Genomic DNA, 27,859 nt, shown 5'->3' with positions numbered 1-27,859 from the left:
TGCTCTTCCCCAGTAGTATATTGGACACTTTCCGACCTGAGGGGCTCATCTTCCGGCGTCATCTCTTTTAGCCTTGTGATACGTTCCATGGGGTTTTCTTGGCAAGAATACTGGAGTGGGTTGCCATTTCCTTCTCCAGTGGACCACATTTTGTCAGAACTCTCTGCCATGACCTGTCCGTCTTGGGTGGCCCTGCACGGCATAGCTTATGGCTTCACAGAGTTATGCAAGCCCCTTTGCCACAACAAGGCAGTGATCCATGAAGGGGAATTTTGCAGTAGAGTTCTCCAAAAAATGTATACAGATATGTGTATATTAGGGGGAAATACACACAATATTTGGGGGAGCTCCAAATCCTTAGAATTGTTTTATAACCCTTTCTAGACTGATGAGCAGCAATAGCTGCTTTTCTGAGGTCCTCAGATGTCTTTTGATCGTGGCATGATGTGCTTCCGCACAATTGTATCAGGAAGACCAAAGTCATGAAGTTCCTGTTCCTTTTATAGGGTGGTGCCTCCCAAACTCACCCCTGAAGATCTACCTAATTACTTAAAACACCTGATACTAATTATTCCCTTTAATTGAGCTAATGCAACCAGAAGTTCACTTACTTTTGCACATATCCTGACTCTTAAGTACTCATTGTTTGTGTAATTTATGCATGTTTATTTCACAAGATACAGAATTGGTTAATATAAGCCCTAATGGATATTTAGAAAAGGACTGGTTTTGATTCACGAAGGCTATCATGGTAAAACTATGGAATTTCCATAATTATCATTAGGGTTCACAAATTTTTTCTTACCACTGTATTTAGCACTGAGATGGCTCAGTCTCTTTCCAGTCTGTGTCAGTTTTGCAACACTTGTGTTGCAAAACACTTATGAACACAGTTTTGTCTGTGTTCATAAGTCCATTCCTTGCTGTTTCTGAATAAGAATCTGAATACAATTGTTGAGTATCCCTGGCACTGATGTATGGTGATTTAGAATCAGAAAAGTAATCAGCTCTAAACAAAATAAATAAATAGCCCTTACACCGTTTATCAGTAGTAATTGCTGCTAGATTCCACCGAAATAAATTTTGCCACTGCTAAAAGATGAAGTAGGCCAAGCCACTCCCTAGAGATGGGATTACTATTCTATTTTATTTTCCACTCTCCTTTCTGGTGGGAGAAGGCAAGAGAACGCATTAGTGCCATGCTAAAACCATACTGCTCTGGCATTATTGCATTCCGGAAGTGCTCGTGATGGCTTTTAAAGGGTTGGCACAGGAATATACACAGTGGTGTAGTGGTACATTTTCGAAGGGCAGGTGCTCATCATAACAGCCCCCATAGCTGCGCCCCCAAGGAGCGTCCAAAGATTCAGGCAGCTGTGTTGATCCATATCAATAAACCAGTTCTAGCAGTTTTATCTCCACCAAGAGCAGGTCTTTTGTAATGCTAATGAGTCTGAATTGCCTGTTCAAGAACAAGACGCCAAATACTTTGCATTACAAAAGGGAACAATATATTGTTGCTGGGAAAATCCCCCCCCCCCCGCCTCCTCCCACCCATCCCAGCGTCTGTGAAAATTGCAGCTAAGCTCAGAGGGAACAGAGAATTCTGAGTGCGGGTGGCAGATGACGTCAGCATCCCTACTATTAAAAAAGTGCTGGTGTTGCATCCCTGTAAGTTCTGACTCCATTACACTACTGAATATACAGCCCAGTGCTGGATCTATTGTTAGGCAGAATAAAGTCTTCTGCAAACAATTTTGAGCAATATTAGAGAGAAACAAATGAGTTGTTATTTAATATATCTGGGGCATGCCATTTGAATTTTCTGCCTCAACACACCAGAATGTCTTGAACTGCCCCTGTATCAAACTAACCAGAATAACGTAGAGCGTTCATAATGAGGTTCATATTTTAATGGGTTGGCAGAAAAGATCTTAGATCTTTTTAATCTAACTAGATAAAATTGTGCATTTAAATCAGTGGAGGCTCCAAGTTTGAGGGGGCTCTAGGCAAAGTGCCCTCTGGTAGGCCTCCTTTCCTGTCAGTCGGTGCCCTCCTGCGTTGTTAGGCCCTGGTAGGCATACCTAGTGATGGTGGCAGACAACAGCAGCTCCAGGCAGGTGGACCTAGTTGCCATTTTAATTTCCCACAGTGCTGTTCATGTAGCGTTGTTCCAGAACATTGTGGGAAATTCAAATGGCAGTCAGACCTAGTTAACTAGTGGTTCTTGGAGCACCAGGATGGTGTTTTGTTTTTTAACAAAAAAAAGAGGGCTTCAGGGCAGGCATTTGTGATTGGTCCTGTCAGAGTACTTGGGTCCTGGCAGCTGCCCAAGGATGCTAGATACTGAGGCCACCCATGATCTAAATATCATTGAGTCCTGCTGAACACATCCAAGTTGTAGAAATGTAATTTATTAAAATAAAGTCAGTGCTTATTGCACTTTTGTCTTTATAGCAGCCTAACTGATACATTTTTGCAACAGTTGCAGATTATCCAGAACTACTAAATTATCTTAGTGTATTATGTATGTAGCAATTGCTTTATTGGCTCCCTGTTAGGCAAAATATTGACTATTAAATTGCTATTTTACCCTCGAAGTCATCACATAATTTTGTTCCCTCGCAGTTAATGGTTGTTCTTTCCTGATGTTACTTCCTTATTGCTCCTTTGACAAGAAAGAGAGAGTATAGCTTTTTAAATAAATACATAATCACCACCAACCCTTTGGTATCTCCAACTGACCTGGTGGAATTATTACGTTGAACGAAATGTACAAAATGAAATGAAGCTCCTGGTAACAGGAAACTGAAAAATGTATAGGATTCCACTGTTAATGTTGGATATGATAAAGATGTTGAATTTATTAGAAAGAACATACTATAAGAGAAAACAAATGTGTACTCAAGATTTTGTTAGAACTTTTGTTTGTATTCATGAAAAATGAAAATATTACAGTTATTTCTAAATGACTGATTAGCTAGACCCACACTTTCCAAAGTGTGAAGTAGGACTACTACTTAGTCAAGGCAGGCAGTTAAAAGGAAATGTAAGAAGAGCCAAAGAATAAAAACAGATGGGGGAAGAGCTAAGCAAAATAATAAAATAGGAGGGGGAAGAGGGACAGAAAAAAAAATGAAAAGATCAAAATGGGAAAACTTGGACCATTTACTATTAATCTCTCCTACAGCCCCGTTTAAACCTTTTTGGTTAAACTCTGCCCTTGGCATTTAAAATCAAGGTTGAAACCTTAGCAGATAGTTTATAATACATTTTGAATTGGTTTTCTCAGCCCTTTATTACATACATGTGGTAATTTTAGCCTTTGAGGAAACCAAATTGATCTGAGCCACTGAGTCTAATGCAGACATCCAAAATATCATTTTGGTACCCCAAGCATATCGTTAACTAGATTTGACTTCTGGGTCTGGGGTTCTGCACTCTTGGTATACAACCTTCCCTTGTAGCTCAAGACCAATTCACGCAAACAAACTAGCATGTTGAACACAGGAGTTAATTCGATCTATGTGAAGTCCTGTGCATGACTGCATCACTATGCACTTGGCTCACAACTTCGCCTTGATTTATGCAGCACTCCAAAGTAGGTGAAAGTGAGTTGCCTCTTTCCACTTAAGCTCTTAAAAGATGTAATTCTAGGATGTACATGTAGATGAGCTTAAAGCATTGACTTTTATAGGCTGCATGTGCAAAACAGTGTATATAATTGCAGCTGTAGGGTATAATCACAGTATTGTAAGTAAGAAGGATAAAACGTCTCTCTTGTCCATAACTGCCTGAACTCTGTTGAGGTGATTATGGGGCATTCCCTTGCAGGGTGTTTTGGAAGTGACTGCACAGGAAATCCACCACTTATCCTTTAAATAAACACCATCTAGCTCTCCTGTATCTGGCTTCTCAGGGCTCTGCAAACAGTAAAATTGTTAACCCATCCCTTGACCTGCTCATTTATCTTTTTGTTCCAGAATATGCTGGGCCATGGGTGACTAATGAAAGAAATATGGAATGCAAACAGAAAGAGCTGGGGAAAGTGAAATATGTATAGACATTTCCTAATGGATAGTGAAATATAGGGTTGCCAAGTAATATTTCTCTGGAGAGTAACAAGTCCCAAGCTTCCATGCTTCTCATAACAATCACTTACACATTTCTTAATATGGGCAACTTCAGGGCTTCCATTAAATAAGATCAAATGCACACAACTACTTTTGGATTTTAAATATCCAGGATGTCTTTGTTTTTTAAAATCTAATTGAATGTGAATATGGTGACGTTCCCAGTCTAGAGTACTGGATTCAGTTAATGCTAATTAATTGCTGAGGAGTAAACTTTCAAATAAATTAGTGTCATTGTGCCTGTTATTTTTCATGTTAGGTTTGCTGATTTTTAGTAATCCATTTTGTTTGATGCAAGAAATGTGACGCATAAGCTCTTTGGAAAGAATTTAATCTTAGGCAAGCAAAAAAACAAAAACAAATCACCACACCTTAACAATAATTTTGACAAAAATAAATTCTCAGTTACTGGAAAAGCTGCTCCATGGTTCACAAAAGCCAAACTGCTGTGAAAATGTCAGAGATGTTATGTACTTGTAGACATTTATTTTATCATATTTAGTACTTGCCCTTTGATGTTGATAATTTATCATTTGGGTTCAACATGAACTGCTGCTTAGCTTGTATAAAATAATTCCCTTTGTTTTAATTCATATAATCTGACAGACTGTTGTTCTTGGTGGAGAAGGAAAGTTTTAGCAGTTATAAGGTCAGATATTGTTCCGATTTTTGATAAGGCTTATGTTAAGTATTTGACATCTTAAAAATAATGTAACCATTTTTCTTATCAAAAAGTTAAATGCTTGTATTAGTACTAACTTTTAGACTGGACATTGAACAATACCTATTATATTTCATTCTTGAAGTTTTAGTTCAGATTACAATCTCTTTCACCAGTGTGATATTTTTGATTTGGTTATTTGTCTGTAGTAGCTTTCATTTGCCAATGAGGAAAAACACCCACTTTTTTCCCCTTCAAGAAATACATATCTCCCTCCAGATGCCTGAATCTCTTCGAGACAAAAGGGTACGTTAAGTTCTATCTATAAACAGAATCTGCTAATTAAGAGTTATTACTTAGGAGATTGGTACAGACCTTTCAGAATTAGATGCATGTTCCTCTCAGATATCCATTAGCGGCTAATAAGATAATGCAGATGGACCATTCAGTTTCCTGTTTCCTTCTATTGTACCTTTCGAGCCATATATGACCAATGGGATGGGCTGAACAATAACTGGATGTCCTTCTGCTCCCTGAACAGCCCTCAAAGAATGTTTGTTATTAGATTCCTCTTTCTGTTTAGTTTCACAGAGCTATGCTAATAAAGGAAACATAGCACTCTGAAGGCCAGTCTCCTTCCCCACATTCCTTTTTTTACCTTCTGTCACCATAACCATCTTATTCAGTTTAATTTTTTTTTGTACAATATTAACAGGATATAAACTCATAGAATCAATTATGATGATCTGTGGAAAATTTAACGGCATGATTTCTTCCTAACATGGAACGCTGCTATATTTTTATCTCCATTTAAAGTCAATATGAAGTCTTATACCTATTGAGTTCATTGTTCATCTGAAAGACATGTCGGTTTAGATCAAGTTGATTTTGAAATCCCTTTAATCATTTCTCTTTAATCAGGAGAGGATTCACAAAAGTTTGGAATGGACACGCCTTTTCTCCTCCTACTGAACCATGGATAGCGTGAGAATGGGGATTTCTCTGAACTCCGAATTACATGCTAAGTAGCCAAAGGAACAAGAATTGTTGCTCTAACTATTATAGTTTTCAATTCAATCTATGTTAAGTTTTGTCTAGCTTCTCTTGTAGTCTGACAGAATTATGACATCACAGTTTACCTTCCCCAGCTACTGCTGAAAAAGGTCTGTACAAACTGGGCTTTTTGTCTCTCTCTCCTGTTTTTGATAGCTCTGCTGTCATTTAGCAAGCCCTAAATCTTTGACAGGCTGCAATCCTAAGCACACTTATCTGGGAATAAGGCTAGTTGAACACAAATCCTGCCAAGCCCATAAGGTGATTAAGTTGAAGCCTTTTAGGTGGAAGGAAGATGGGGGCTCTGCTTCTCCAGATACTCGAGATGTCACTGAGTTGGACTTTCATTGGTCGTGTTTGGATGTCACTTTAAGCCATGGTGGCTTAATAAACTACTCATAGTAGCTCATTTTTGAAATAGGCAGTGATGCCCCACCACATGAGTGGGCTAATAGACTGCTGTGAGTAGCTTATTGAGCTACTGTGTGTAATTTGACTCAAACCACCACCACCCCTCCAGTCCTGCCGCAGTCCTCCTGCCTGAGCAGTGGTGCTGTTTCACCTCTCAAGCACTGGAAGTTTGCAGGATTGGGACAAAACGTCATACACAGCCTCCCCTAGTTGGGAGGCACCTGATCCACCATTAAAGCCCTGCACGACTACTCTCAAAGTAGCGAAAAGACACTGACAGCCTCCTCTGATGAGAATCTCAGCCTTCCCAGATTGCACGATCCCGCTACAGCGAAGCTACACAAACACAGGACTGTCTGATTGATTTTCCCCTGTTCTGCAGTTGCTTCTGTTCCTCTTTATTTATTTATTTTATTTTGCTCTTTTGTGGATTTCTGAATTTGCTCATTTTCAGAGTTGCAGACAGCGGCCTTTTCCTCTTTACTTCTTTTTCTTTTACACAAGGCTGGCTTTGTGTTCTTTTTCTGCCATAGGATCACGTGAGGCTCTCATTGTGTTACTTCACAGCTGAGGGATTGTGCGATCAGGGAATGCTGGCCAGAAAAGGAAAAAGGGGGTGGGAGGTCTAGCTCCATTACAGTTTGCTGGAATGGGGTGAAATTGTGCAGGCAGGATGCCCTCATGGGGGAGCCTTCAGATGCTGTAGTGCTTAAATGCACAGTTTTGCTTCTTCATGAAAACGTGCACGTAACAGAAAAAGGGGGTGGGAGCTATAACTCCCTGACAGTTTGCTGAAATTGCACTGGTGGGGGGCCTTTATGGGGAGCCTCCAGAAGCTGTAGTGGATAATTGCAGATCTGTGTTTCTTCATGGAAAAGTGAGCAGTTCTCTCCTTATTCCCCTATATTCCCCTATTTCTGAGGTTGCGCAATTTCAGATTAGCGACCAGAGAAGCCTGCGATTGTGTAACTTTGCTGCAGCAAGGTAGCGTGATAGCACGAGGCTGTCATTGTAGGGTAAACCTGTCATTTTATAGTGCGGTATCAGGGAAAGCTGTGCTTGTTTGGCTGCAGTTGTCCCTGGGCTGCTTGTCAGATTTTGGAAAAAGGGCTCTGCAGGCTGTAGCGAAGCGGCGGCAGCGGTTTTGGCTGCTCTTGCCAGCCGACGCTGTAGGTGATCAGAATAAGCCATATGAGTGCCAGACAACACGATAACCTAGGATGGGTTAAATAACCCTTACTGCAGACTGTGGGTTATCAGAGTGGGTTATTTCAGCCAAATAAACCATTGTGGATTAAAAAATTCTCAGCAGATGGCACAATAACCAATGATGGGTTTAAAAAGCCATCATGGCTTATTTAACCCATCGTGGGTTATCATGATGTCTGAAACCAGTCGTTGTGTCTCTTTTCAGCCTTTCAGTCTGCTGTCACTTTTTGTAGGCCACAGAAATCTTACCTTGACATAGGCTGTTAGATGTTGAAAAGCTTAGGGATGGACAAATTTTGGTTTCTTTCATTTTCTCATTTTTCCATTGTTAAGTTCGGTTTGTCCACATCAGTTTGAGAGAGTTTTTTTTAATTTGCTCAAGAATTCACATGTTTTTGTGTGCTTTTCTCCTATACATGCATTTTTGTATGTACTTTTACCTAATATATACATTTTTGTAAGCAATTTCCCCTAATATACCCTTAATATTCAATGCATATGTATTTTCCCTAATATATGCATTTCTGAATGCATTTTTTGATTGCGGAACTCCATCACAAAATTCAGCGAAGTGCTAATTTTAATGGATAGCTGAGTTTCAGGATGCAAAATTAGACAAGTTCTCCCCCACCCCTAAAAAAATTCTCCCTCACCCCTAGAATTCCCACCCCCTGAGAAGCTTTAAGTCCTTAGTTGGGTTATGGAAGAAGCATTGAGGAACTTTGTCTTCTACCTAAAAGACTTCAACTTTATCCCCGTAAGGGCTTGACAAGATTTGGGAACCTGCCAGATGACAGCAGAGCTATTTTTTAAAAAAGAAAAAAGGTGAAAACCCCGTTTAAAAGGTGCAGACTTTTTCAACAGTAGCTGGGGAAGGACCCATAATGTCATAATCCTATCAACCAATAGAAGAATGTTTTCAGTCTCTCTTCAGGATTGCAGTTTTCAACCAAGTACTTTTAAAATAAAGTTCTATAAGAGCTAGAATGATTATTCCTTTTTCTGTAGCTATTAACTGTTGCGCTGAATTCTGAAATAAGAAGTCTCCACTAGTAAAATAGGTTGCAATTCAACATCCCTCTATTCACAATTCTTGATCAAATTGAAGATAGAAGTGGATTGTGACCAAAGTTATTTCTGTTCTTTTTCCTCCTATTTCTTTGTGTGATACAAAATGGCCCGAGCTCCTGTTTTGGTTCCTCTCCCAACAATTCATAGTAAAAGTATTATTCCAAGGCCCTAGTGCTTGATGAAGCATAATAAAGAAGTATGAATTGTAATGTCCGACTGATGATTCATCTAATGCAGGGGTGGGCAATCTGTGGCCCTCCAAATGTTGTTGGATTCTAACTCACATCAGCTCCAGCCAGTATAGCCAATGGTTAGGGAGGATGGGAGTTGAAGTTCAACAACATTTGGAGAACCACAGGTTCCCTAGCCCTGATCTAATGAATTATCCTGTCTACTTAACTAGGCAAATATTAGAAAGGTTGACAAGAACAGTATAATAGCCATATCTGTTCTCTGTTGCTAATTCCTATAAACTCATAGTCAAAGGTATCCTATTCCTGAAATGAAGGGTACAGTCCTGGCTCTTACAGCTGAAGGTTACTGATATATATATTTTAAGGATGGTTGAGGAATTCAGTCTTTGTGATATGAACTGACCTGATCCAGTCTCCTAGACTAGTGTGAGGATGGGAACCTAGCTATCCATTGGCTTATGTACTTTCCGAATGTTCCCATGTGGTTCCTGACTGAAAAAAGTATCAAGATGCATTTAGAAAGGCAGCAACATGTAGTATGGATTATAGTAATACAAACACCAAAGCATAGATAACCATGCCCAGACTATCTCTATCCAAGAGAGATTGTAGCTGGTAAAAGGTATTCTGTGCTACAGATGACACTTGGGCTTCAAGTTACAATGCTGGATCCCAGGAGGACCTCCATCTGTGAACTTGCTCTCAGGGGGACTGCAACCCCATCCAGAATTGGTTGAGTACCATCTTCCTGAACCAGAGATCTCTTTACCCATAGGGCCTCCATCTTGCAGGATTTAAGCATGAGATTATTTGCCTCATGCAGCCCAATACCAGGACCAGGTGCTGATCGAACACTTTTGCAGCCTCATCAGACTCAGATGACAAGGAGAAATAGAACTGGCTGACTTATTAACGTCACCTCCTCTCCTGTCTAGTCTGGAGAGATCCTTCTAGAGCTGGGGACTAAACTTACTTTACTACTGTCAAAGGCAAAGTTGCAGGTGGATTGTTGGTAGGTCAAGAGACAATGGTTTACTCTTTTGAGACATAAAGACAGAGTAACTAGGGGCGCAATCCTATGCATGTTTAGAGAGAGAGAAAGATCTGCATTCCCCAGTCAGCACGGCTGGCTGGGGAATTCTGGTAGTTGTAGGACTTTTGTCTCTCTAAACATGCATAGGATTGTGCTGTAGATAAACCTTCTACAGTTGTAAGCACACAACTCCAACAGCGCTTTCTACAAGGATTGTAATAGTAGTGTAAGAACAATTGATCAAGAGCATAAATTACTCATGGAAGCTGTGAAATCTATTTCCGTGGAGGTTTGAAATGACAGGCTTGGCTAAGTATCTGCTATAAAGTTAAGTATACAATCTGCTTCTTTGGAGCACAGAACTGGACTAATGCTCCCATCCATTTCAGTATTTATATGATTCTGGGGAGTTAGAGATTTTGATTCTGGGGAATCGTAGGAGCATGTGGACTATTTTAAATGTGGTAAACTATGTGAATATGCCCACACAAATACCTCTGAAAACAAAGAGCAGCAGCATAGATGGCAGCAAATTACAATAAATTAAATTCATAAACTCCTTGAGCATCAGCAAATGAGCTATTCTTTTCCACACCAGTGCACCAAAGATGGTTCTGAATGTAATTTTATTTTCTAAGATAGATTTTTGCATAATTTATATGAAAGTAAAGTAATAGAGAAACTTTAAAAACCCCAAAATAAAATAGAGCTCATGAATTCTTGTGCATCAGGAGAAGTCTGTCTGTCTGTTTGTCTCTCTCTGACAAGAAAGCAGCCAAATAGTTATACTCTCTAGTATTTTCATAGAATTGGGAAAGGGGCATATACAGCAGACTATTTTAACTGACAAATGTTTCTATTGTGTTCTGAAGTGAATAGTTCTTTCCTTCACTCCCTTTCCCTCTGATGCTTTGCCTATTACAAGGAGTTAATTGAATAACAAGTTAGTATAGGCAGTATAAAAGGGAAGAGGGTATGCATTTTGTAATAAATGAAGGAAGTAGGTCATGTGTTCAGGCAGATTCCTGGGGGTTCTGAAAAAGTTTGTTGCTGTGATAGTTGGCATCATGTGGATTGATTGGACTATTGACCTTGTAAATTGGAATTCAGAATTTTGAAGTTGCAACACAGCATTGGTACAAGGGCCAAGGGAAGTAGTTCTTGTCCTGTGATGTGGATATGATGATCCTTTATCACTCCCCCTCTGATCTGGTCACTTCACCATCTGCCTCCCCCCACACACACCTGGGCCATGCATCGCCTTGCATCGTGCATCTCATGCCCATGGTGGTTTGCTGCATCACTAGTAATCATTACAGCATTCTGGATGGTTTTTCTGGTCCAGGACAACACAGATGACCTGATCTTGCAACTGACCTTGTCCACTTCTTGCCTTCTGTAGCAGATGTAGGGATGACTTCTTGTTGGGAATAGTGATCCTCTTTTAAAGTTTGAGCCATCCCATGTCTAGAGAAGTGTTTAGCTGCCAGGTGAGAGGGGAAGGCATTTGCTGCTTCCCAACTTGTTACAAAATGAGAGAAGTTCTTAATTCTGAAAGAAGGAGATAGGTATATGCATTTAGAAAACAGAGCTGCAGTCAGTCTGTGAGCGTTGTGCCTTAGTAACCAGCTTAGAATCTCCCATTTTGAAATCATGGTGGGAATGCAGAAGCATAGCCATGACTTGTGCTTCAGTATACTTTTCTCCCGCATTAGACTTCCGAATGAACTCTTGATTGTGCATCCAGTACTGCAAAGGATTAGCGCAATAGCCTGTGGATAGTCTGTTGACTTCCATGCTCTGCATTTTACACAGCGCATAAGTTGGAAGCGTTTCTGTACTGAGCTACTCGGCATAAGCAGTTGCTTAGACAGTCTGCTGTGAATCATGTCATGCAAGCCTTTGCTTTCAGGAGCATTCCTCTAATGTAAGTGGAAGTTGCTTAAGTAAGTGGAAGTTGTCAAAACATCTTTTTTTGTTTGTTATATCTTAAAATTGATATGAATTTGAGATGGTGTCTTATGTTCTCTTATTTGTGCTTTGGCAGCACAAGTTTAAAACATGACTGGATACTTTATAAAGAATGTGATGAAAAATAAAAGAGAGACAGACATTCAACTATATATAAGATGCCACCTGCACAGATCATAATAATCCAGGCACATTTCTCCTCTGTTTGAAATAGCTGCAAAAGCCACTGGCTATGCACATTTTGATAATGTTTTGCTGAGCTCTGCATGTTTGTGGCTAACAGAAATGCAGTTGAAAGTACAATAGTTTTGTAAACTGTATTTTATATCAGGAGTTTGGATTATTCAGTAAAGGTGACCTTGATGTACATTCCGTTGATTAAATGCCACAAGCCACACTTATCCCTCTTGCAACTGCATTGGATACAGTGACTACTTCATTCAGAATGGTGTCTTCCCTCTCTCCTTTGAAGTATGTAGGTTCGGTGAAATAATAAGCTCTGTTCAGAAGTTCACCCCACATATGATTGGAGAGCAGGGCTAGACCTCCCGCCTCCCACCCCCAGGTTGTCTCCTCTTTGCCCATTTCTGCAGCCCTTAACATGTTGGAAGGGTAACGTCTACAGCAGGAAGACTTCTCTACTTGTGTAGGTATTCCATAAGATTGAGAACCCTGGAAAATAAAGGTGTTAAAGCACATGGATCACCAACTACAGCTTCTCCTGGACAGGGGTAGCTTGGCCACAGTAGTACAGGCATAAGTAACCTCAAGACTGGATTACTGCAGTGTGCTCCGTGTGGGGCTGCCCTTAATGCTGGAGCGAGTGCAGAATGCAGCAGCTTGGCTGTTGTCAGAAGCTGCCCCTTTTCAGCATGCACCTCCTTTGTTGAGGGAACTGCACTGGCTGCCTATTCACTACCAGGTCAGGTTTAAGGCTTTGGAACTAGCATATAAAGCCCTAAACAACTTGAGACCAGGATAGCTAAGAGAGCTTCTTCTCCCCTATCAGCCTTCCCAATCACTGAGGCCATCAGAAGGCATGCTCCTAGTGATTACACATGGACTTATGGCCCGATTGGAGTCCACCAAGAGAAGAGCTTTTAGTGTGGTGGTCCCCTTTGTTTGGTACTGCATTCCCCTGGAGGTCAGGCAGGAGCCAACACTGTGCTGGCACCTCCTGAAAACAGCTCATTTCCAGGAAGCATTCCTTAACTGACCAGCCATGGTTTTTATTGGTATTCTGTTTTTAAAAGAACATTTTTAATGTTTTAATTTTTTTAAAATCTTTTTATCATTTTACCTTTTATGCTCACCACTCCAGAATCTCTTTTAGATGTGGAGCGGTATACCAATGTCGTAAGTAAGTAAATGAATAAATAAATCGAGAGGGCTCCCCACTGTCCCCCGCCCCCCGCATGGTTAGGGCCAAAACAGACATTAGTTTAAATCTGTGTCTAGCAGCTACTTCTCTAAATCTGGATCAGGAGGGGTAGGGAGGTTTTAAGATCCAGATCAGGTTTCTGCGCCTAGTCTAGAATAAAAATGAAGTGGGGAGAAAAGGCGTAGGTGCTAGGTACCTGGGCTGCTGGCTTAGGTTATCAGGCCATCCTTGTTTGTCTGGCTCTCCTTTCCTGCCTGTCTTTTGTGGACGCTTGCTTGTGTGCCTGCCTAGAACCATGACTGTTTTCCTGGCTAATCTGCATAGTTACTCTCAGTGATGGGCAAACTTACCCCAACAGAAATTGTAATTTGCTTGTCAAGTTATGAATTCCTCCATTCAATCTTGAACAAAAGATCTCCATTTTTCCGAGATCTCGTTGTGTACATATGAATTGTGCATGTGCATCAAGAAAGCGCATCTTGGGAATTGTAGAGTGGCACCATGCTATGCATCATAATGTCATGCATCCCTACATTATCTTCTCTTCTCTGACCATTTTCATGTGCCCTCCTGTTTACCCTACAGTCGGTATGGAGGTGGTGCGAGTGGCTGCGGTATGAGTGCTGTGAGCAGGAGCTGCAAAAGAGGCACTCCATCTGCTGAAGCCCAGATCTCCTCCTCACCTGCCAACCACCCTGGGCTGCACTGCTGCCCTCCTCTTCTGTCCGGATTCCTTTTCCAGTATCCCCTCACAGTGCCAACCACCAGCAGCCAGGTCTAAAGTATAGTTTAACTTACCAAACAAAACAAAAGCATCTGTCAAATGCTAGAAAGAAACAGCCTCGGTTGACTAGCTGGATACAAAAAGGAAACTAAGCCACAAATGAGAAAGAAACGTTCAACAAGGAGTGAACGTAAGAAGAGCCAACCTGGATCAGACCAAGGGTCCATCTAGTCCAGCATTCTGCACACATGGGCCAACCAGCTGCCCACAGGAAACTCACAAGCAGGACATGAGTACAACTGGTGTACATAGGCATACTGTCTCTGATACTGGAGGTAGCATATAGCCATGAGGACTAGTAGCTGTTGTTCTCCTCCAGGAGTTTGTCTAACCCCCTTTTAAAGACATCCAAATTGGTGGCCATCACTACACTTTGTGGTAGCAAATTCCCTGGTTTAACTGTGTGAGGAAGTACTTTTTATCTGTCCTGAATCTCATACCGATCAGCTTCATGGGATGACTCCATGTCTAGTATTATGAGAGAGGGAGAAAAATCCACATTCTCTACACCATGCATAGTTTTGTACACCTCTGTCATGTCTGCCTCCCCTTATTTTTTCCAAGCCGTTGTAATCTTCCTTCATGGGGGAGTTGCCCCAGCCCCTTGATCATTTTAGCTGCCCTTTTCTGCACTTTTTCCAGCTCTACAATGCCTTTTTTAGGTGTGGTGACCAGAACTATACATAGTATTCTAAGGGCGGATATTAGTCTATGTGGCTGTTTCTTCAAACATGATTGATTTGTTGAAGGATTTCAAATCCAAACTTTTACATTGATTGGTTTGGAAAACAGTAACTAAAAGATTCCGTAGCATCATTCCATGGGACTGAGCATTGCAAACTGGACGTTTACTATTCCTTCAGAAAGTAAAGGGTTAAACGAGCCAACATCTGCATATGCACAGAAATGGCGGAGTTTAGATCCTTTAGTCATGCAGACTGTGTGGGTGCTTTGGAATTAATCTTGGTTTGAATAACAAAAATACTAAAGTTTGTTAGATAAGCATCTAACAAACAAGCATTAATAATAGTTTCCACCAAGGAATCTCCTAATTTTGAATTTCACTATTCTAGTTACCCTGATTAGAAGAACTGAAACCATTGCTATCAGACTTCTGTCAGAAGTTTTGAGTCTGGCTTGGTTGTCTGACGGAGTTCCTGGGGTATGATCTTGTAAAAACAATATTGGTGTTGCTTGGGAACTCCTGGATATGTATATATTTTGCTTTGGACCCTATTCCTGAGACGGGCTGTGGATCATGCCTCTGGGAATTAGTCCTGATATCATGTTCCTTACTGAATACTGTATTCTTCCTTGAGCATCTGTTGGGCCTCCATTAATCCTGAAGATATGCCTGCATCATTACATAATTACTGGGCACTAGAATCGTAGAAGATAATGTTCTACTTCTGTCGTATCTATAAATGTGAAGAGCTCCACAGACGGCATTACTGGAGTTAATACAGCTAATAGCCTTTGTTACTTTTTCTGACTGAGGAGTCCTTGGCATCTACGTGACTTGGCAGGCAGGGAGGCAGATTCACATTAATTTGTTATTACTACTCATTTGAGTTCCTGCTGCTATCTAATCTATTTCCTATTTCCAGGGTGGTCCTCGATGATGCTTCAGAGGAAAAAATGAAAAAGAAATGAACTATCTGAGTAGAGAAAAATAGGTTTTGACCTCAAAAGGCCACTATGAAAAACAAAGAAAGCTCTCAATTAAACATATACACTAAATTTATATCACTTTGATTTGGTGAGTGTTCCAGGAAGAGTAAAACAAGATGCAGCATTTTTCCATGCTGATGCTTGGAAACTGCCACCTAATTTTTAATCTGGCTTTATTGTTAGAGAGCTGATGTGTTGTTGTGGGATAAAACTCCTATCACTATGAATATTTCAGTGCTATTGGTTTGTAGGTATTCATGTTTGAAGCAGTGCCAAAACAGGATTCCAAACGGGGCTTTACGTTATCACTCCCTCTAATTCCGACGTTCAGAGCTGAGCGTTGTTGCTTGTGTAGTTAAAATGGCAGCACCCATTCACAAGGGGAAGGTATCAAGGTTTGCAAAAGTACAAAAATATTTAGGGGTAAAAAATATATGGGGTGGGGAAACCTACCTATAACAGCCCAATAAGGACCAAACAAGCTCTGTAGCTATGGTGACGAACTGTTGAAAAACAAGGGAGAGGAAATTGAATTGAGTTATCCTGGAGAAGAACATGGCTGGCTGACTGAAAGATTGAACTCTCCACACTGCAACATTTTGTTGTGGGTTCTACTTGTACCATTAAAAGTGAATTTGGGACAGTAAAAGTTGTGGTGAGGGGTGGGGGAATGGGAAGCACAATTACTTGGTCGTCCTGGTCTTTGCAGCTCTTTGAACTATCTAAACTGGGGTTTTATGGCTCTATTCAAGGAGATGTGTGTTTTCCCAGTATGATTTCCCAGAATAATTCATGCATATGTCCATGATGAAAGTGCACACGCCCTCTTTTCAGGTGTGAGAAAGAAGCACAAAAACAAGAAGAATGCATAACTTGTACTTCCTATTACATGTGCAAGTATGAATGCAGTGGAGGCTCGTGGCCAGTGTTTGAATGTCCTAGTAATATGTCCAGGTCCTAGTTCAGCTAGCAGTTAACATTTACTTTCTTTGGATCTCATAATATGGAAAACTCCATAGACATCTGGCTTCTTTTTTCCTCTGTCCTTGGCACTAGATAAAGTATCCATCAGATACTTTCATTACAGCCCCAAATAATATTTCTTTGGACACATATTAAAGGTTATGTCATTGTACTTAATGTGAAGTTAATAGACTTTTAATCCAGAGATTCCATTCTGTATGTCGAAGCACGCTTTCACATTTGGTGTAGATATTATATGGAAAGAAGAGCTTTGTGTGAGAAAATAGCAGTTTGCACTCTAATAAGCTCTTCGTTCTCTGCATTCAGGAGCCCATTTATTCAGCTTTGCACGTAGCTTGTATAACAGTTTAGGTAGACAGAGCTGAACAAATCATACATTCTCCCCCACCCACCCTGCTCTTATACTCAAAGGTCTGCTGGATCCTGGTCTATTTCAGCAGTTCCTCATGGTAATTAATTAATCAGATTCATTTGCAAAGTTGCTAGCCTTTGTTATTTGTGGTTGTTCCCCTCCCTGCAGAACGCTTCAACAAGCACCCATAGAGTGAGTCTTGCTCCAGGAAGTAAGAAACAGACTTGAAACAGCAGCTAAACAGTCCCCCCTATATGTGATCACACAAAAAGAAAAACAAAGACTGTCATCACAGCAGGAATGTACCAGGAAAATGACTGGAAGAATTCAGCAGTGAGGAAAAAAAGAGAATCATCTGATGAATTATTTTCTCAGGCTGTGGCACCGGACATGATATCCTGTTTCGTTGCTCCTGTGGAATAATGATGCTGGACGTTTCTCTGCTTTGAGGCATTATCATGACAACCAGCAGCCGTACATGTCCTATACCGACAGTCAACAGACATATGACTCACTATCCAACGACACCATACCCATTACTCTTCCCTCCTGTCATTGGTGGACTTTCCCTTTCAACTCTTCATGGCATTCAAGGTAATCCACCAACAAGTGGATACAGCACCTTATCACCTGCAAGTAAGTACTGTTTCTCATGTGTACCTTCTGTAGCAGTTTCTCTCCTGAAGATCAAGCAGGTTGACCAATTTTCATTATTTCAGAATAATTCACAGAAAATAACTGTGTACATCTCTTTGAAAGTTTAGCTTCAGTTTGCAGGAGGTTTTAATTCCTCTGAACTGTTATGAAGGTGCAATAGTACTGAATGGTCTGCTTGAGGAATCCATGAAAAAGTAAAACAATAGGAGATGCTGTTCTGATCTTTATTCAGATATCCCTCATGTAGCCTGCAGTTACCAGTAATATGATGCACTTAATACATTTATATTCCATCTTTTCTACAATGTGTTTAGGGTGCTATGCATACAATGTCACAACAAAACAATGAGGCAGGGTAGGCTGAAGGAAAGCAACCGATTCAAGGTCAAAAAGTGAGGTTCATGGTTTTGGACCAGGTCTCCTGGCCGTGGCCCAACACTCTTAACTCAGCCTTCCCCAACCTGGTTCTAAGGGCCATGCTGGCTAGGAATGATGGGAGTTGCAGCCCAATACATCTGGAGGGCACCAGGTTGGGAAGGGCTATTCAAACTACTATACTGCATTAGCTGTCAAGCCAAGAAAAATGCTCCTGAGTGGGCCGGAACCATTAGCTGACAGCAGTAGCACTAGCTGTTTAGTACTGCAGATTTTCTGTGAAATTGTATAATAGTATAGATTGCGTAATTAATATTGCTTTTCCCTTAATATTTTTGCCACACAAAAAAGGTGGGGGGGGATGACGTGTATCTGGCCTATTTCTAGTAAAATCTATAATCTTCTAGACAGAGAGTATTGGGATACATTTTATATTATTTGAAATCTACATTCAGTACTAACTAACTGACTTCTTGTGTTGTGGGGGTGAAGTTAACACAAGCTCTAACACAACAAGAGACAAGAGCTAAGATGCAGGTAGCCCACTGCTTATGCTTTGAGTCACTCTGCCTGAAGGAGAGAGGTTTTGTGCTCGAACCTCCATATCTTTGTTTTTATCAGTGGAAGTGACTTGAGGGTTCTAGAACATGGAGCGATGGGATGCTTCTATCACCGTGCAGCTATTCTGCTAGTAGAAATTACGTGTGGGGGCGGGGGGGGGAGTAATTTGGCTTCTCTCGTGGGTCTGTCCCCCTTGCCTCTACTTGATGCCAGGAGGAAAACAAAATAGTCAGACCCAAGAACTGGACAGAGACAATAGCATATATGAATTTAGGTGGGTACTATCTTGGGGTTTGCTTATTTATTTATTATTATATATATCCTGACTTCCTTCCTCTTCCAAAGAACTCAAGGCAGCTTACATAGTCCCCCTCCTCTCCATTTTATCCTCAGAACAACCATGTGAAGTGGTTTAGGCCGAGAGTCAGTGACTGGCCAAAGTCACTCAGTGAGCTTCATGGTTAAGTGGGGTCTAGAAACTAGGTCTCCCGATTCCAACACTCTAACCCACTACACCACACTGGATCTAGATTTGAGCTGTATGAATTTCGGTGGTGGAAACTGACTACCCTTCTCCCTCCTTCTCATGGCAGCCCCTCTCTGAAAACACCACACTGAGAGACAGGAGACACTGCTGAAAGTGCTTATTAAGCTGTGCTGGGGTGAAGGGAGGGGAATCCCCTTTGTGAGAGGAGCCCTGGATCCAGTCCATCAACTGAGGTGGCAAGGGGCTCCGTAAGCTTTTTATTTCCTGTCCCTGGAACAGATTGACCTCAGGAAGAGATTTCTCCATGATTTTATTTATCTGTGATTTCTAGACAAGAAATACACAGCCTAATGTTAAAGTCTGGGCCTGTGCATTCATATTACAAGTTTCTTCTGTTCATTATTTTCGATAAACCTAAATGTCTGATGTCTAACATTTGGAATGAAGCTTCCCTTTCTTGCTCTGATTAGATGTCTGACTAGTGATGGACAGGTCTATTGATATATCATCCCAGTGATCATTCAGATACATAATAGAAGCCTTATCGCAAGTCATCTCAGAATGCTTTTGAGTAGATTAATTTTACAAGCATAAGTGGCCTACAGAAAGAGATCTCTGGTAGAGATGTAATTCCACTGATGATACTAATGGGTTTGACTTCTTAACCTCAACCTTTATGACTTAACTTCTGTTTTATATCAGGTTAACATTAGAAAAATACTTAATAATTATGAGGTTGGTCACAATGTTATAAAGGTCAGTTGGAGGAAAAATATTACCTTTCCATAAAGGTGAACTATAAATTACTATTTAAGTAATAAAAAAACACTGTGGTCAGATTGAATTTTAATGTTCCAGAATGATTAGTTGGCCCAGCAGTGCACTAACAAAGCAGGGGCTGGTATTAATCAACTTCCTGGTCCATCCTACAGTAGGCATGATGGTGCACTATACTGCTTTTTGAATGAAGCTACTTCTAAGCAAGTCAGCTCCGCAAATATGTACTGAAGGGACTAGTTGTCATGCCCCCACTGGAGGAATCATCCTGTGAGGAGGAGCTAGAACTCCCAGAGATGGATGACACCAAGGAACAACTCATAGCAAGAGACCTGGGAGAGCCTGGGCCCTTGGGGGAAATGACCATGGGTCTGTCCCCACAGGAAAAGGGGAGTTCCACCTCTGACCACCCCAAAAGCATTGTTGCCTCAAGAGGCAGGCCAGTAGGGCTTCTTTAAGAAATGCTTGATTTAAGGACTCCTCAAGAGGAAGGTACTCAGGAGCGAGGCCTTTAATGAACTGCAGCTAAGCCCTGGGTGGGGCTTAGGAATCTCTGGCAATACAAGCATGCAGCATCAGTCTAGCCATTGGTGGAAGCAATGTCTTATTTTCAGCTCCAATATTTTGTACCCTTACTTGTGTTTGGACCTCTGTATTATTGATCTTTGGATTTCTGCCTGATGCTGCCTTTTGGACTCCGCTTTTACTTGACTGATATCCTGTTTGTTTGACCTTGGCTACACTCTGACTTTTTTCTGGAAAATCTATATTTGCCTGGTAAAACTGTGCTTGACTTTTGCTTGCTTGACTTCTCTATTGTAATCAACTTTATGTTTATATAGCAAAGAGCAGAACCTAGTTGGAGCAGGGTACAAGTCGCCCTTGTCCTATTCATTTTGTAATTTCAGAATTGTATAAAGCTATATTTTTTAAGGGGGGGATATATCAAACTGAGCCACCAGTAGATCCTCTAAAACGGGATGATAAACCTTTCAGGGGTTTTTAAAAAGATGAATAGGGAGGAATAAAGATATTTGGAAGGAGCGAATCGTATCACCATGTGGAAAGGCCAACCATTGGCAGAAAATTCAGCAACAAGATGGCAGGATTGTGAAGCAATGGTGGATAGCATTACACATAACCATTAAAATTTCAGGAGTAGGTGTGCAATTTCATGCTCAGATACTTGGGAGTAAGTCCCATGTAAATCAGTTGGATTTGAAGTACAAATGAATAAGATTGGGCTTCAATTCTTAGGTATATCTAAGCCTTTTGTCAGAAGACCCTTCAACAGCGGCAGTATTAGCCCTCTTCAGGCTCTTTGTATTGAATCCATGAACAGCTCCCATGAATTAGCGGGCTAGCTCTGCCCGTTAGGCAACAACACATCTGTTGACTTTACCATATCCCCAGCCAAAATGTGATCGGTGTCAGTCTGAGGGGGCCCTATGTATGTACAGATGGCGCGCCTACTCCACAGTGATGGGAAATCTGGTTGATATTCCATACTATTCATGCCCCATCTTGCCTGGTCCAGACACGCTTCAGGGATGCTACATTTCAGATCTTTCAACTGGAGTTTCCTTTTTCAACTGATCAGTTTATATAAAGGTCAGACCCTTTAAATTAGGACTATTGAGGAACGTCAGAAATTACTGGACTAGTTGCTATCTCATGAAACTGGCTGGATGAATTCAGTTTTTGTTATTCTTTTTCCCCTATAAAGGCCAGATCATCTAAAATGGTTTATTTAGCAAGAATTAATTACAGCCTCCATAAACAGTGATGGTTATGTAAAGGACTTATGGAAAGGTGCTCTGTTGCATGTTAGCTTTGATTTAAACCAGGGGTGGGCAATTTATGGCCCTCCAGATGTTTTTGCCTGCAACTCTCATTATCTCTCACCATTCACTACGCTGGGTAGGGCTGATGAGATTTGTAGGCCAAAACATCTGGAGGGCCAAAAGTTGCTGGTTTAAACAATGATTCACTGTGTGACTTGAAATTATTAATGCTTTATTTGTCATATCTGGGTTCTTTTGACATTTATGGATACTTGCCCATCACTGCCACTCAACTTTGATCTTCTCCGTATTAATGAAACCATTAATACTTTGATCTACTTATTAGTGCTTCTGCCAGGTCTGTTATAACTAAAGTTAGCCCTAGGATCTTTCCAAACTTTAGGTCCCCTGTCCACTGATCTGTTTCTCTCAGATGGGGAAACTTTGATGTATCTTCGGTGGTCATCTTTTTAGAATGGCTTTCTCATTCATTTTAAAGTAAACAGCTTATCCACACACAGATTTCATGATACATTCAGCTTAGCTCCCATCATTAAAATGGATGGGAATTCCTGTATATGTAAGAGATTCATGCACATGTCTCAGCACATACAAATCAATGCATTTAAATGTAAGTACATTTTTGATAGTTTGAAAACAAATTTTCAGGGAGTAAAAGCGGAGAGCAGAGATTTGTGTGGATTCCCTGGGTAAAGACTTTTTTTCATGATTATTTTTAATGATTCTCCTCTGCCTCCTCCCCCCCTTAAACCATAGCTTGTGTGTTCAGATATGGTTTGCAGTGAGATTTTCATGTGACTCTTGGTTATATGTTTTACAGTGCAATTCTGTGCATGTCTATTCAGACTTAAGTCCCACTGGGTTCAGTTAGACTTATTCCCTGGTAAGTGTGTATAGGAATTGTAGCCTTACTTAAGGTATGTCATTAGAAAAAGAAAAAAGCCCAACACCTGTCTTGGCTACAAATTATATGGCCTTGTTGCATATTTAGGGAATAACGGAAATGAGTCTTGAGTTGCATCTGCTTATTCTCAACTGCTTATTAAGCACAGCAATCTCAAATTTAAAACGCTAAAACAGTTACAGTCAGTTGAGCCCTGAAGGGAATGGGAAGTCATTGTCATCCTCTTTGTCCTTGAGTCACCATTCTTACACGCCGAATAGGCTTACATTGGTAATATTCATAAATGATTTACAAAAGTAATTCCTGTGTAATAGCTTAGGATTTCAAGTTTTTATGATGCTGCCAGATGTGCTATCAAACATAATTATCTGGTTCAAAAAACTTGTGATAAATCCTGTCAGTGTAAACTCCCTGAAGCAAACTCATGTTTCATTCTTCCTTCTAGGAAAGTTACTATATCTTACCCCAAAATATGTATTTTTATCCTCCTACCATTTGTTTAAAATTAAATAACAGTAGACTTTTAAGATTACAGAGACAGACAAAAAGTGCTTAAAACTAGACCTTCATCTATCAGTAAAATCTCTTCTTACATGCACTACTTGTCAACAAAATTAACATCTCTAGGATTTGAATGTGAACACCGTGTGAATTCTTAAGCGTTATGGATCTTGCAACTTACGTGTGCTGAAGTCTCCTGAAAATCTAATTCCACTACTAGGTGCCTGAAATTAAAAGAAAACATACACATACGTGCACACATTCAAAGTGAATAAGACATTTATTCACAATATTTTATCTTATTATATGAATGGACAGTGTTTGGATCCCTAAATGCCACTGTCTTACTATTGTGGTGCATATATAGTTTAAATGAATGACATTGGAGCCCTATTCAGGTATTCTTTCAAAAGTGGTCAATGAACACACTGCAAATGTTCGCCCTGAGCACGAGGAGGGTGATGAGTATGGGGACAGAGGCCAGCAGAGCCTCTGGATGCTTGTCCTCGTTCTCACTCTTCGCATGTTCATCGACCACTTAAAAAGAATACCTGAATAAGGTTCCAGTGAGTATGACGGCCATAACAAACACTGATTTTGCCTTTAAGGGACCTCCTTTCAAAGATCCTTAACGTATTTATTTTACTGATTGATTTACCACTATAATGGTATAGTGGTATAATGCTATACCACTTTTCAATAAAAAAGATCCCAAGGTGGCTCACAAGATGAAATCATGATAAAATACCATAAATCCAATCATTAAAACAGTAATAAAACAATGAAATATACCATTAACATAACCAGGAGTAGCTGACAATGTTAATGGGCAGGGCAATGCCGGGAAAAACAAATGTGTCTTAAGTTGTTGATGGAAATGCTCCACACCACCTGATCTCAGTGGGGAGATCATTCTAGATGGTGGGCACCATAACAGAGAATTCCCTGCTCCACAGCACTGCCAAACTAACATAAGTGGGCCAAGGTTCAGTAAGCAAGTCCTACCCCCCAGAATGTAGAGACTGGGATGGCGTATACGGGGGAAGGCGGTCTCTCAGAGGACCTGGTCCTGAGCTATTTAGGGCTTTATAAATCAGCAGTAACACCTTGAACATAGCTCTGAAGCCAGTGCAGAGCTTTCAGCAAAGGAGTCCTATGTGCCTGGTAGAAAGCTCTACTGAACAGTCTGCCTGACATATATAAATAAGAGCTGTACATGCATTGTACTTAGCCAGATCAGTCAACTGAAAGCCAAATTGTTTATTCAGGGCCATGTCCCATGTTATGATTTCCAGTCACAAAAATGCTTTCGAAATCACTCCTGTGTGAGTAAAAATCTTTCCAATACTGCCTGCTTGCTTTCACCACCAAGAGCTCTCTTTCCCCAGCCAAAGAGTGCAATCGCATTGCAGATACGGCTGTGTTGCTCAGGTTTTTAAAACTAGTAGTGGCAGCCAGGATACTCCTTGGTGCTTTTCTTTGCAGCATAAAGGAAAAAGCAAGTTGATGCTGTTGTAGGTATGTACACTTCTCCTGGCCTTTTGGAATCATCTGAGCTTTGTATCATTGTTTCTGAAGGGGATAAGAGATACTGATGGGATTGCACAATGCTTTTTCCAACTTGGGGAAGAGTAGTGAAGCATGGATCAGTGTTATGGAGAGGGATGAATTCTTATCCAGGGCCATTTTCCATTCATTGAAGGCAAGAAGGCAAGTGGCAGTTGCACCTCTGGAGTAAAAATGTAACATGCAAAGTATGTATAAATACGTACATGGCTCAACAATACTACAAGCGAGAAGGATCTTGGAACTGTTGTAGATCACAAGCTGAATATGAGCCAACAATGTGATGTGGTTGCAAAAAAGGCAAATGCTATTTTGGGCTGCATTAATAGAAGCATAGCTTCCAAATGCCGGGAAGTACTAGTTCCCCTCAACTCAGCACTGTTTAGGCCTCATCTTGAGTACTGTGTCTAATTCTGGGCGCCACACTTTAAGAAGGATGCAGACGAACTGGGGAGGGTTCAGAGGAGGACACTGGATCATGTTTAGCCTTGAGAAGAGAAGACTGAGAGATATGATAGCGCTCTTCAAGTACTTGAAAGGTTGTCGCAGAGGAAGGCCAGGATCTCTTCTCGATCATCCCAGAGTGCAGGACACGGAATAATGAGCTCAAGTTATAGGAAGCCAGATTCCGGCTGAACATCAGGAAAAACTTCCTGACTGTTAGAGCACTACGACAATGGAACCAATTCCCTAGGGAGGTAGTGGGCTCTCCCACACTGGAGGCCTTCAAGATGAGGCTGGACAGCCATCTGTCAGGGATGCTCTGACTTGGATTCCTGCATTGAGCAGGGGGTTGGACTCGGTCTTATTAGGCCCCTTCCAACCCTACTATTCTATGATTCAATTATTCTGTATATACTTGGAAGCTGAGGTTAAAAGTGACAAGATGACCCGGGATTCTTGACACACATATCTCTTTCTTATGGATGCCACAAGCATAATTCATTTTCTACACGGAAAGGAATTCCTTCTAGGAAAAACCATGAAATTCCTGTGAAATCCATTAAGATAAATATGTGTGCAATATATATACATCTGACTATTTACGGATGGGGTTCATGTTTTTTCCTATGTAGAAAATGATCATGTTTGAAACCACCCCAGGAAAGATTGTGTCGTCTTACAAGCCAGACACAGATGTACCTGTCGTCTTACAAGCCAGACACAGATGTACCCAGTCCTCCACTTAAGGTCCTCCTAGGGTTATTTGCTGTGACTGCCTAATATGACATTGGCAGCCACACACCAGAAGACTGTTTCTTTTGCCACCCCTCAGTTGTGGAATGACCTGACGGTTGAAATGCGTCTGCTGACCTCCTTGAATGTTTTTAAGCTGGAATTAAATATTCTATTATTCTGGCAGGCCTTCCCGTTCTAGAATTCTCATTCCTTTTCGCTGATTGTTATATACAGTTTTTATGCTGTATTGTTTTATTGTTGATTTTTTTGTTTAATTTGTTTTTAACTTTGCATGCTGCCTAGAGTATGTTGTATATAGGTGGGGTAGAAATTGAAATAAATAATAATAATAATGTACAAAGATTCCAGAACTACTATATAGGCAATGCATAATGTTTTAAGGCATTTGAATACAGCAGCCTGAGGATCAAGATTTGTTAGTTGTAAAAATTAAAATATCCTGTTTGGATAGTCAGTTATATGGCACGAGTTCTATAACTGCCCAGTTAGCTATCCAAAAAAATTAGTTCATGCATTGTACGTCTGCTCTTTCTGATTTATGCAGGACTGGAAACATGTGGGGTATCTGCAGACCAAGTGACATCAACATCTGTTACAAGTACTTGAAAAGGCAACATGAGAGTGTTTGGTGGAATAAAAAAATATTTGGGCTGGCCCCCTAAAAGCCATCAAAGACAGGGCAAGTGATGGGTGCCACTAGTCCTGTTCACACATAACGGCGGCAAATCGTGGGTTAATTAAATTGTGTGTGCCACCACCACTTTAAACATGCAACCTCTGATTGGCCTGAATCTGGTGCGGACCTGGACACTGTGGGTTAATCATGGGTTAAACAGCCCAAAGTTAACTTAACAACTAATTGTAGGTTTACTTTGGGTTGTTTAACCTACGATTAATCCATAGCGTCCAGTTTTTCATGTCACGGAGCAACCTCTGATCAGGCCGAACGGAGGTTGCAAATTCAGAATGGCAGTGGCCCACAACCCTGCCTAATCATGGGTTAATTAATTAACCCACAATTTGCAAACCAGGTCACTGTCAAGTGTGTCTCCCTTGACAAGCCAAACATAGAGAGGGCTTTGGATGATGACAGAAACTGATGAGCAGGTTATTGTGAGGGTAGACAGTTTGTCAGGTATCCTGACCCCAAGCTGTGTCCCTACATATAACAATGTCCCCAGAGCAGTGCTTTATATTGTTCCATATGAGGGAATGATAGCCATTGACTTACTTGGGAGAATGTAAAGAGGGAAATGTACTGTTGAGGTGGGAGGTTTTGTTCCCCCCAACAGTCTTGTCCATTAACTTTTCCCCATGAAGCTTAATAGCAGTGAAAATCTAGGCTGCTTCTACTGCATATTGTTGTGTCTCTTTATCGGCATAAAGAGGCCCATTTACTAGTGTCTCTAGAGCAGCGGTGGGCAGATTTCAGAAGTAGGAATCCACTTCATTTTTTTACTAGAATCCTGAGCATCCACTCATTGTAGCACGGTGGAAGAGACTTACACTTAGAATTAAATTGGAGACTAGGCAGCAATGATCAGAAACCATTGGATCTAGACTAGGTTTCTTCAATAATGGCCTCACCACTAAGCTAGTGGGGACCAGCCCGTCCCTCAAGGAGGCATTAATCAACTTTGAGGTCCAAATTCCCAGCCCAGCTCTGGCTGATTTCCCAAGGCAGGATAGGCAAGGGTCCAGTGGTGGGTCTCTGTGTTCCAAGCAGTTTGCCCGTGACCTTAGGTTGTACAAGCTGAAAGATACCCATAATAATATGACTAGATGGGAGCCTGGTAACATCCATTTCTGACTCTGTTAAACCAATGTCATCTTAATCGGCGCCAAGTCTTCCTCCTGCCCACCTCTGCTCTAGACTCTGTGATGCATCAAAGAGTGTGACAAAGACATCATATGCTGGGATATATAATTCATACAAAATGTAACGTTTATGTTGGCCCTTCAGGCTCGACAGCCCTTCAACTGTACAGAATCCACTGACATATTCCTACAAGAGCATGGGTACCTTAAATGAGTCAAAGGCACTTCCCCATCTCCTCAAAGGAACTTGGCATCTTGTAGGATTTGGCATTGAGTGAGCTATTGCTCTAATAATGTTTC

The 27,859-nt window shown here is 41.0% G+C and overlaps 1 protein-coding gene across 5 annotated transcripts in view; it reads left to right on the top strand.

The window, feature by feature from the left end:
* RARB (retinoic acid receptor beta) overlaps nucleotides 1–27,859 on the top strand; it is a 453,999-nt gene that overhangs the window by 158,776 nt on the left and 267,364 nt on the right. For 3 of the 5 annotated variants that reach the window (XM_084858317.1, XM_084858319.1, XM_084858318.1), the window contains one exon: nucleotides 17,077–17,544. The exons of the other annotated variants lie outside the window; for them this stretch is intronic. In XM_084858317.1, coding sequence (XP_084714443.1) covers nucleotides 17,367–17,544 — 178 coding nt within the window. In that variant the 5' untranslated portion in view covers nucleotides 17,077–17,366. The remainder of the gene's footprint in view (nucleotides 1–17,076; nucleotides 17,545–27,859) is intronic. 5 annotated transcript variants of the gene reach the window in all.

This window comes from Heloderma suspectum, chromosome 5 (assembly GCF_057233095.1).
Source record: "Heloderma suspectum isolate Gila_16-S chromosome 5, 16-S_ref, whole genome shotgun sequence".
Lineage (NCBI taxonomy): Eukaryota > Metazoa > Chordata > Lepidosauria > Squamata > Helodermatidae > Heloderma > Heloderma suspectum.
The sequence above is the reverse complement of the archived record's forward strand: the minus strand, read 5'-3'. Positions and strand labels throughout refer to the sequence as shown.